The 12,383-nt window shown below is 33.5% G+C and overlaps 2 protein-coding genes across 2 annotated transcripts; both read right to left on the bottom strand.

The window, feature by feature from the left end:
- Positions 1 to 1,557: 1,557 nt before the first annotated feature.
- On the bottom strand, positions 1,558 to 4,222 carry LOC106309139 (caffeoylshikimate esterase-like). Its single transcript, XM_013746207.1, has 7 exons — positions 4,141 to 4,222; positions 3,871 to 4,000; positions 3,624 to 3,770; positions 3,380 to 3,510; positions 2,399 to 2,536; positions 1,902 to 2,000; positions 1,558 to 1,809 (listed from the first exon to the last, which is right to left on the bottom strand). The coding sequence occupies exons 1-7, from the start codon at positions 4,156 to 4,158 to the stop codon at positions 1,558 to 1,560; spliced, it is 915 nt and encodes a 304-aa protein (XP_013601661.1). The 5' UTR covers positions 4,159 to 4,222.
- A 3,717-nt stretch (positions 4,223 to 7,939) lies between these two features.
- Positions 7,940 to 8,807, bottom strand: LOC106309138. Its single transcript, XM_013746206.1, has 2 exons — positions 8,622 to 8,807; positions 7,940 to 8,533 (listed from the first exon to the last, which is right to left on the bottom strand). The coding sequence occupies exons 1-2, from the start codon at positions 8,805 to 8,807 to the stop codon at positions 7,940 to 7,942; spliced, it is 780 nt and encodes a 259-aa protein (XP_013601660.1).
- Positions 8,808 to 12,383: the final 3,576 nt, after the last annotated feature.

The following is a 12,383-nucleotide window of genomic DNA, read 5'->3' as shown; positions in this document are numbered from 1 at the left end:
AAGGGAAAAAACACATGTCACATGAAAGCTAGAAAACTAAGATTGAAAACACACCATCAAATATAACATTAAGGACATTCCATAAGAAATTACATGGTTTAAGGAAGAGAATAAGAAAAGGACGCACTCATGGTTCAACAGAAGAGTGTGTCCAACACGTTGAAATTCTATGTAAGGTCCCGTAAACATTTGCTTTAGAATATAAACTGACACAATGACGTTTACCTTATTCTCAAGTTCACTAAACCCGAGACTGAAAGTACTTCACTTTTCCTGTTAAGGTTCGTAGCAATAACATAAGCAAGGTCAAAAACACAACACTTTAAGGAAAGTAGATCTAAAACACTCTTAAGATAAATGGTCATTCTCTATTCAATATTCATAGAGTGTTCATCAAATATTAAGATAAACTGAAAGTTTAGAGATTTGGGTAATGGAAAAAAAACCTCCGGTGATCGTAGACTTTATGGCGGAGAGCGCTAAAACTTTCTAAGAAATCAGTCAGCAGAGGAGACCGATTAAGATCTGCTCTAATATAATCATCTGGTACCACGGAGCACCCAGTCTGCAACAACCCTAAATACAAAAAGAAAACATCATGAGAAGTGAAAGACGAAGAAGTTTTCAAAGAAAAAGTGGGAGATCAAACTATTGGTTTGGGGCGTGACGATGCCATCGTTCTGACGCATTACAATTCTCTCGAACTCTGGATGGTGCTCGAAGATAAGGTAACATTAACTGCGGAGGTTTCCAGTGAACCGATTTCTACAGGCGTTCCTAAATTCTAATCGGCAAGATGAGTGTCCAAATTCGCCGTGGTAGAAGTTGATGCTTGACATAGTTTGACTTTTTGGATTTCATAGTAGTGAGGATGTTCATCGCTTGCAAAGAACCCATTTATAGAAGGAGCTTCGAACGGTTACGTTTGAGGATGATGAGGAAGTTTAAATGCGAGAGAGTGGGATGAGCGGTGGAACAACATTGAAGCTTGGATTAATGGAGATGATAACTAAAAATGGGAGACGTTACATAGACTTTGCTAGGAGGAATGGAGATCCAAAGAGACATGTCGCTTGAACTCGAATCAGAACCTCTGTATGCGTAAGCGAACGAAACCCTAATAAGCAATGGGCCTTGTTTGTAAAGTTAATTAGCGCCCAACAAATACAGCGACATATACGGAGAGTTAAAATATGAGGACATGTGGCACAATTTACCCCATGCTAAATGCTGATGTGGACGCCTGAGAAGGCATATATGTCAACTTTATTTATAAAGATCTTATAGGGTTTCACTCTATTGTTAAAGCATTCAATGCATATATTTAGTTCATCTGAACTGGTGCAATCAATCATTCAAAACCTTTGATTTTCCAAATCCAAAATAGGTTTCAAGTTAAACAGGCTTTATTTATATGAGAATTATGGCAAACACCATAGCTTGTATTGTATGATACTGTGTTGTACATGAGTTACAATAGTAGTAATAATTCTTGTGTTGTCACAAGAATTATTTATGCATGGAAAAACCATCATTTATGCATGGAAAAACCATCATTTATGCATGCTTTAACTCAGTCTCTATCCTTTGGTTAGTAACCGAAGCTCTCTCGTTTAACCATCCAATGATATCACCAAACACAATCTCCAAATTCTGAGGAGACTCACCGTACAAAAGCCCATGCCACATATTCGGGTATAACTTGAAAGTCTTGTCGGAACTGGATGACACCTCGTATAGTAGCTTGCTTACGTCTTTGTCTGTAACTTTATCATCTTCTCCGTGAAGGACAATAAATGGCATCGCTACCTGTTTAAATTTAGATTTTAATATTATAAATTTTGCTGGATTAATTATCAAGGAGATCGATATAAGTTAAAGAGAAAATAATATGAAAGAACCTGATGAAGATTCTTCTCAAGATCCAAGCTAGTTGTTAAGAGTTGATGAGCAGTTTTCAAGCGAGGCCGGCCCTTGTAGCAATACTCATTTTCCCTAACCTTAAAAATAAACCAAAAAAAAATTATACAATACAGAAAACGTCGTAAGTTGTATTACAAAAATGATCAGGCCGGCTTAGATAGGGAGGCCAGCGGTGCGACCGCCCCAGACCCAATCTGTTGTCCCCCTATTTCTTAATAGATAAGGATCCGATTGTTTTAAAAAAATACATGTATTTTTATATTAAAATAAGAAAAGGGGCCCAATTTTTTTTATATGAAAATATTTTTTATTTCCATAGTTTATTTTTAAAAATACTTCTGGTATTTTGAAAAAAAAAACATATCTATCAGATTTTTTTTTTTAAAATAATAGTTTGAAAATTAATTTTTTTTTTGCCTCAGGACCCATGACACCATTGAACCAGCTTTGAAAATGATGATAATCAAAATGTTACCTGTTTTCTGATGTGGGATTCTTTAAATGCGACGTCAATTATATCGTTGCTAGGAACTATCTTCCAAGTTGGAATAACCCGAGTTAGCTTTGTGAGAAACTTGATCACCATAGGATGTGGCTTTATCTCTTCTGCTAGCTATACACACAAAAAGAATAAAGCCATAACTTTTTATACGTTGTATATTTGTATACACACCATAAGTTGTATATATCCGTATTTGCATCTTTCGACGTGCTTATAAGTTGTATATTTGTCTTATAACTGTTTAGGTCTTCTGTTAAATTTTAAGATGGTGATCCTCTCGTAGAAACCACCAAGTAAGTGATTCATGTTCATTTTTCTTGCTACTTAATATCAAAGATGATGATATGTACGAATCTTATCTTAATTCTACAAAATCACAAGTAATAAAAGCAGGATATCCTCCTCAATCAGGCTGTCCACGTATACCAATTTAATCCACCAATCATATATATCATTTTTGCCATGTCACTTTTGTGTTACCCACAAAGGCTTACTGTGTTTTAAAAAAAAAAACGTGTTGATACATTTGGGCCCAAGCCCATCCGACCATTGCTATTCGACGAACAAGCTCTCCTCTCTTTCGCGTTCTGCGAACCCTAACTCTTTATGCCTAATAGTATACTAAATCGGTTTCATAATAATCGTTATTCTAACATTTTTTTCTTGTTACACAAAAATATCAATTTAAAATTTCAATGCAAATTATACTTATTTTCAGTTGAAAATTAAGTTCAAATTATACTGGTTTTATAAAATTTTATTTATCTCAAATATCATTGGTCAAATAGATGTAATTAATTTAAATATATTTCAATAACTTTTTAATCTGTGTAAAAAATGTCAAATTGACATTTATTAAGAAACGGAGAGAGTATGAAAAACTCTACCTTAATCCTTAAAGGATAAACTATAATAACTAACAAAATATATGGAGGATACGTGGTAAACAAATACCTTACACATGGGAGCGACTAGAACGGCGCCGTCCCAAAACTCAGGCTTCTTTCTTGCTAATAGTAACACGACCGCCCCTCCCATGGATTCTCCCATCAGGAACCTCATCTTTCCTTTATTCTCTTCCTTATCTTCACATTCACCATTCCCAAAACATATAAAATAATTAATACTATTCTATTTAATTTAAAGAAAATCAATAGAGAAATTGTCTAAGAGAGAAAATATAATATGAATAGATTACCACAAATTGAAGAGAAGTGAGAAGAGACGTCATCAACAAGATGATCAAAGTTTTGTATGTAACCATTTAATCCCCCGGATTTACCGTGACCTTCATAGTCTATTCCGTAGACCACAAACCCTGCGTTCACCAACCTTATTGCCGTGCCTGGTTAACATCATAGCTTTATTTAACATATAAATTTGTAATGGATTGGGATATGAATATTGATGATGAAATGATTAATCATAATTTTAAGGGACAGAACTATTCATGGTGATGCTTGATTCCATTCCGTAGCCGTGGCATAAAAAGATCATTGCCTTTGGTTCTTGCTGCTCTTCTGGTCTCCATGAACACGTGAAGAGCTTCATCCCTCGTGAATTCAACACATAATCCTAACAACAATAACAAAACATAAATGCAAATATCAGTTACTAAAGCATTGTATAATGCATAATTAAACTTGATTCTACACGTAGAGAACGCATATAAAAGAGTTAATTCATAATTGACGAGAGAGAGATACAAGACAAACCTCTCCGTACTTAACCATTGTGTTGTTTTTTTTCTTTGGTAAGAAGCTAAACTGGATTTTATTTCAATTTAAAGAAGACGAGAGTCACGGTTTAAGAGATTTGTTGCCAGAACAAGAAAAGGGGATAAGAGGACAGCGATGATGAGAGAATGAGGGGAAATTTAGATTGAGGCTAATTAGGAAAAGCCATAATAACTATGCTTTTTAGATTTTGGAGACTAATTGTGGATGACGTCAGCAGATCCTTTGGATTCAGGCGCTAACTAATTTTTTTAAACTAAATTTTCTTCCCATCTTAATTAACTAAGTCTTTACCTATACGATATGACATCCGGTTGAATTCAACAAATATAGAAAATATAACTTTTTTTTTGTAACAGAAAATAACTAACTTTACTTTACAAATAGGGTGATAATCAATCGTGCAAATATTTTAATTGATGGAAAGAACACCGTACTATTAAGGAATACTAGAGACTTCTACCGATCCGAGCAGCTGCGCAGATATTGATTCTTATATTTTTATACATTGATATTTGTTTTTTATAATTGGTGTTATATATTTCAATGACTTGTAATATAACTAATTGTATTCAAAAGACTTGCACTATATCGGATAATATGATTATTTTTGTTACAAATATCTGAACCCGTTTTAGATACATTTGTTATTTAAATATTTTTGGTTCATATACATCAGAACCGAATTCATCCAGACCCAGAAGGACCCAACTCAAAATTAACACATAAATTTAAAATATTCAAGTGGGGCCTAATTTCAAAAAAAAGATACCCGAAAAACAACTCGTACCTAAATGGATAGCCATTGTTCATGCCTAACTAATTTTATAAACTTATAAAAAGGATTATTTCTATGTGTTTGGCTAAGTTAAGTGAAATATAAATAGATTTTATTTAGTAAAATAATTATATAGAATGAAATGTAATACATTTTTATTATTTTGATTTAAGTTATTATTTTATTCACAAAAACATATCTTTGAATTATGTTTTTGGCTACGTAATTTTCCACCGATTGAAACTAATTTTTTTTTTAAAAACAAACTAAACCGAACGTTTAACCGTATGAAAAACCATGTTATTTTACATATTTAATTTTATAATTAGCACAAAGTTAATGTTAATTAACTAACAAATAAAATATGCACTGTTATTATTATGGTAATATAATTAATGATGTGATGTATTGTTAAGGTAATATAATTAATGAAATTGTTAAACTGAGTGAAATATGGAAAGACAATGTAATTATATTAATGAAATTACTAAAAAGAAATTATTTTTCTTTTTTTATATTGTTATCCATGTTTTTAAATAATTCTCATTTATACTGCTATTCATGTTTTCAAACAGTACCAAAAGGTACTTCAGTTTTAATAATTTAGATATACAAAACTGTTTTTTTTGTGTATCTTGTTGCTATAATAGAGGTGATTGGTTGGACTCTAGTTGTAGAACTTTTACTGTAGAATAGTCTGTATGAATTTTTGATGTAGCCGTAACGAATGTTGCTGTATAAATTAAATGAGAAAAAATAAAAAAGGAAGGAGATTCCTACAGCAATATTTTTTGCTTTAGAAAATAAGTATCTTACAACACTTTCTTTAATTTTTTTAGTTTTAACTTTAAAAACTACATAAAACATGATTCGTAAATTTTAAGGTTGTAGATAGAAACTAAAGTTAAAGTCAGTTGATACAGCTCAACCAATCACCACTAATCTTAAAGTATCTCACTTTAACTCTAAACTAGATTTTGACCCGCGCTTTCAAAGAGCGGGATCGTTTCTTTTTAAAATTTCATTTAAATTAATAAATATTTGTCTAATCTATATTTTAATAGATTTTATATTTGTTTATAGTCAATTTTTATAATATTGTCTTTTTATTTTTTAATTATTATTATAATAAAAATGTTTGTTTGTGTACTAATTAATTAGTTAAAAGATTTTAAAATGGTAAACTTCTACTCAATAAATTTAATCATATTGTGATTATATATTTGCTAAGGTTATTTATTTATAATTTTAACTTATTAAATAAATATTATATGAAAAATGTAATAGACATTACATTTTTCATTCTACATATTTTTAATTAATGCATAAATTTTAAATTATAATAACACAAATATTTAATAATAATTATGTATTTAAATTGGTTTATAGTTGGTTTAAAAAGAAAACACCGTTGGGCTTCGTTTTGGTTAGGATTTGTTTTGTTTAGAAGATTAAGGTTTAATAACTTGACAATACTTATGGTAACATAATATCTTTTATGAGAATATTTTTTTAGTAAATTTCCAGTAACATAATATCTTTTATGAGTAACTATTTACCAGTGTATACACTGGTGCACAATTTTAAAAAGTATACACGTGTTATAATCATTCGAGAACAACCAAAAACAAAACAAGTAATTGGAGCCTTTTAAATTTATTTTTTTACAGAATATTATGTCAGAAGATAATTGTATCAACCAAATATGTTTAATAAATATTCAATAGATATGTAATAGGGTGTATTTTTTTTTTTAAATTGCATGATTCTAAAACGTGAAAACCAAACTCCAACATAGTTATTAAATAACCGAGTCTTAAAAATTATTGAATCCTTCCCTTACTTTCAATGTAAGTCCTTTTGCATGTTGCATGAATTTTTTGCCCCTAAAACATGTTACATATAAATTTAAAATATTAGTAGCTAATCCCAAAATGTTAAGACATAATCAACTAATAAATACATGGAAAAACGCTTACAGTCTCATCAGCCAAGACAAATTCCATGGTCTCCTCGGATTGAATGTATTGTTTCCAATCGTGTAGAACTTTTACATGAACCAACCAAGTGTTTTTCCATGGTTTCAAGTCGCCGAAGACGACCGATTGTTTATTAGGACCTTTCGATGCTTGGATTTGCATCTTAGTAGCCATTGGTTTGCTTTTTGGTTTGTTCTAAGGCATGGGTTTGAATAGGAAACTGGTGCTGCGTATTTATAATATTGATCGGATTTAAAGCGAGGTGTTTAGGTTTTAGGAAAAACTTGGAGAGAAAGTTGGGGGATCTTCTCTTTAAAATCGAATAGCTATATATTTTAAGATTAGTTTTTGGAAAATTCAGTTACCATGTCAAACATAATATATTCTCTGCGTGTTCCTCAATTTGGGAGATTTTCTCTTTATTTGATTTGAATCCGAAAATCTATGAGTACGAAATGGGCTTAAAAACGACGAAATGAGTTTAAAACCGAAAATGTAAGTAGCAAATGTGTTGGCCATATATTTTCCGAAAACATTAAAAAAAAATTGAAAAAGTTTATGGAATGTTTTGTAATTAATAGAAAAAGTCAGGGGCAGAATCCTAAGAGAGATCCTGCTTTAATAGTATAGATTACTAGAAGTATTAAATGGAATTTTTAGATCTCCACATATCTAACAGGAAACATTGTTTTTGTTTTACTTTGGTTTATGTTCAATTCGATTGTTTCATTCCATGATCCATCATTATTTATTTTATTTTTATCTTGAAAATTCTAGTTAAGAAAAAATATACAAACATAAGATAATATTGAATCTTCATCTAAACGATCAACCTAAATCATTTGGTTATTGTTTTTTTGACTAAAGGCTTTCAAATTTAAAATAAAATGATTACATGATAAGATCATCGGGAAAAGTTTTCATGAAACAATCTTCATGAGCATATTTAATCCCAAACCAGTGAAAATAACAAAGGCAAGGAAGAGATAAGATAGACCATCAATGGTATGAAAGACAATATCTAATGAGAGGAGCCTCGCCCGCGGCGACCATGCTTACCTCTCCCTCGAACTGTCTTCCACTCCAAACTTTGGTATTTGATAGGAGGCTTTGATTCCCTCCCACCTCTTGTCAAGTTAAATGAGCTTGAAGGCTCAGTTTCAACTTCATCCACATCTCCTAGCACTGTAAAACGAGAAGGACTCTCAAATGCACAATGGATAGGTGGCGGGGTTAAGGGACCAACAACTGAAGTTTCTAAAGCCTCGTTGTTGATAATGGTTGATGGAAAAGGTTCCATAATCTGTGTATCAGTGGGAGTAGATTGGGAATCTACTAATGTGGATAAAGTGCTTACTGACCTTGGTGGAGTAGCAGGCTTCTCTTGTTGAGAGTGAGAAGAAGAAGGTGATAAAGTTGCAAACAGACTGTTTTCTGTTTCATGTTGAAAGTCGGAATGATCTGAGGGACCCGATGTAACGGCTTGAACAGTCACCACATCTGGTTGCTGGCTGGGGAGAATTAACGCTTGATCATCTAAGTCATTGCTCAGATTCTGATTCTGAATCACAAGAGTATCAGATGCTGCAGTAGAGGTGACGAGGTTAGCATTGACCTGTGGATGGACAGGTGGCGATGGCGTTGTTGATGCATTCCCATTTTGTAGGATAACATCAATATCCACAACAAGTAGTATCATGTACCGGCTTAGAAGTCAAAAGACACCGCTTCGCTTTGTGGCCAAGATTTCCACACCTCTCGCACATAGATGGAATCCACGTGTATTCAACATTGACAAGAAATATGTTTCCTTGTTTATCATCAAGTGCAATAATCTTGGGGAAATCTCTATCCAGCTCCATCTCGACTAAAACCTTTGCATCACCCATAGTGGTAGGATCCAGTCTTGGTTTATGGGTAAGGATGGGTTCTCCAAGTCCTGATGCTACATGACTTATCCCTAACCGAGAGTAGCAACAATCTGGAATGTTCTTTAAGGTAACCCAAACCAGAAGGGTAGAGAGTTCAATGATTTTGAAAGAGTCTTCTAGAGTCCACGACAAAGTGAAGAGCAAGCAATCGTCAATATGCCAAACCCCCCGCTGAATTACCCAATGGCGAGTAGGTTCGTGTGGAATATGAAACATGTAGGATGACTCACCAATCTTCCTGCAGCTAATTTTACAGCTTCTTCCCCAAATTCTATTTGCCACTGCATGAACCAGACCACCAGGAGGCAGAGAACATCTGTGGAACTTTCCTATGATATACTCGTCCTTATTCTCATGTCCGAGCTTAAGCACCTTTGAAGGAATAGAGATATGTGGTGTACCATCAAGTCTGTATGTCGGAGTGGCTGCACGATATAGATTCCGCGACTGGGGATTTAATCTCGCAGCCCACGGAAATCAGAGTTTACCATCAGTTACCATCATTTGGTTATTGTTAGGATTACATTTTTGTTGTTCTTAGGATTACATTTAAACAAACAATTTTTTTGCTAAAAAAAAGAACGTTTTTACGTCTTTTTTGGTTTTTGAAATTTTAATATAATTAGGGTTTATGGTTTATCAAACAAGTAATAAAAGGAGGATATGAGCTCCATTGAGCCTATCCACGTAAGCATGAAAAATCAACCAATGAAAACTCTTCTCTCTCTTTTTAGAGTGCCACATCATTTCAGAGAGATGGGCGAAAACGGACACGTGCCACAGAATGACGTTTCGGGTTTTCTTAGCTTCGTCATCTTCGATTTTAGCGGTTCAGATGTCCATGGCTGCCGATTAAAATATCTGAAACGTTTGTCCTTCTCTTTAACTATACGATTAATCCAATCATTAAACTACACATACCTCTCCTACCACTCCATCCCATTTATTCAGTCTCATCATCGGCGGAGGTATAGCTACAACCTTGAGCTATAAATGAGTCCGTTTGATGCGATGAACATCTCCACCGGTAATATCTCTGAAAGATTAAACTTTGTAATGCAAAATCTCAATTTTTATACATGTCTTCCAAAACTGATTTGATACATTTTCATAACCTATTCAGCAAACACATAATCACATTCACTCGATGTCAAGGCCTTCAAACCCTACACGACTGGGTATAGCTCGATTCCCTTTGAATCGACTTGATATCAAGTGGGGTTTGTAACTGGGTGTGATGTGATTTTTTAATCTGTTTTTCGGTTTGCCTTTAATCAATTTTTGTGGGTTTATGTTTTCTCCTCAGTAATCTATGGATCCTTACTGATCTGAGTGTGGCTTGATTGTTGTTTTTGGTGATATGATATTTATATATTCTAATCAGATCCGATATAGTCTATGGGGAAGATTTATTATGTCCATTAACACTTTCGTTTGTGCTTCTGTTCAAGAGTTTGCTTACACATGTATATCTAAATTTGAGATGATAGAGAGCTTTGCATCAACAGCTTGGAATGGTTGGACCACCTTGGAGACCACAAAGAAGCTTATATGAAAAATCTGTCTCTGTACTCCGCGCTTGGTTCTTTGAGCTTTTCCTTCATCTGTAGGTGTTAATTACAATAAATCATTTTTTGCTTCTCTTTGTTTAATTAATAACCATCTCCATCTCAAGCTTTATACAGAAATCCAAAGGAATCAGAGCAAATCATGCTTGCATAGCAAACATCTATATCGAAAACATGGTAAAGGCTATGATACTTTGTTGTTGGCTCAATTTTTGGTCTTCCTTTGATTTGAGTGGTTCTCTGGTTTTGACAAACTTTAGGTTGTGAATTGGTTTATTAATGCGAGAGTTCGGCTATGTAACCGATTATCAAAGAGACGTATAAAGAATATTTTGGTGATGCATCAGAGCTTACACCAATTCCAATTCCAGGATATCTTCAACGGCTACGAACTGCTCATCCAGACAGATTGAGTTGGTGGCGCTGTAGGTGTAGTGGAGATATGAATCAAGTTTGCAGAGGTCCAGGCATGTCTGGAATGGAGTTCTTTCGGCGGAGCGTACGTTTTGTGTAAAGAAATTGTGTGGAATCGCTGATGAGATAAGAGAGACGAAGCAAGAAACGGCTAAAATGAGAAGGAGAGAAGAATGTGAAGCCATGGCTGATGAGTTCTGATCTGGTGTTTGATAAGACACTGGACATGTAACCTTTGTTTATATAGACTGACCTTATAGGTTATGGTGTTTGATTCAGTGCATTGCATGCTTACTGAGAGACTGTTTTGATTGGCCACATGATGAGTTGACTGCTTAGACAAGAAAGTCACCTTCACGATGTGAATTGGTGTTTTGTTGTGAATTAGTGTGTGTGTGTGTGTGTAGAGCATGTGGACAGTGCGTGTTCTTTCGTTGGTTCACTTACTGCAAGTGGCGTCTTTGATACGTATAACACACTATTTGATTTATCTCTAACATGTTTTTCACCTTTGTAAGGTAGAATGGAGTACAAAATGTTTATTTTGTACCGCTTTAGAAGACTATTATCATGGTACCAATTTTATCAATATACGACTATTCAGAAAATAGAGTTACAACAATTTTATGACAAAAAATTAGATGCCATAAAATCTTTGTTAAAGTTTTAAACGAAATTCTCTAAACCTTGGAATCCTAAGTGAAATTCGATATCTATTTGGGTACATAAATGTACACACCAAAACGAACACAAAACTTCAAATATGAAAAGAAACCAAAACAAGTCAAAGAAAATACAAAAATGGACGAAAGTCATAACTAACATCCACAATTTAAATTTATGCAGCAAACCAAGCCGGTTACCACCCAGAAAGACACACGCCAAACATAAACAATCCAAAGCCAACCCAATTCCTACCCAAAAGGAAAAACATCACGCACAACTACAGCTACATCGTTATCAAAGCGTTAACCAAATACATGTCCATATAAACAACACAACGCCTACAAGAGAGTTGTTGGTGAGCGTTAAATTGACATGTTTTAATGAAAGCAGAACTTGCAGTTGTGGAACTTTTTGTAGAGGAAGAGGTTTGTTGCCGAGATCTAGGAGTTGTTTGTTGTGGAACTTTTGGATCCCATGCGTATATAATTTAGTAAACTAAGCTCTCCTCTACCACTTGTCGGTCATGGAAGATTTGATTCAGATCAAAATCTGAAGATCGTGCATGCCCACCACTAAACCAATTAAATAAACATCACACCCCCACAAGAACATAAAACTACGCATCCATGTATAAATTACAAAAAAAAAAAACATTTATATAATAACAACAAAAAACAAACCATAAATGACCAACAGGCAACAACAATGTTCAATACACAACAATCCAACAACTTCAAACCAAATAATATTATAATTTGAAATTCTTAGAAAAAATGTATTAATTATTCTTACTTAGATTTCTTCGACTATATCAAAGTGAAATAAAAATAAAAAAAATAAATATAAATCATTACATTTTTTCACTTTTTGTTTTCACATAAAAAGA

This window comes from Brassica oleracea, chromosome C8 (assembly GCF_000695525.1).
Source record: "Brassica oleracea var. oleracea cultivar TO1000 chromosome C8, BOL, whole genome shotgun sequence".
Lineage (NCBI taxonomy): Eukaryota > Viridiplantae > Streptophyta > Magnoliopsida > Brassicales > Brassicaceae > Brassica > Brassica oleracea.
This window is presented reverse-complemented; position numbering and strand designations above follow the sequence as displayed.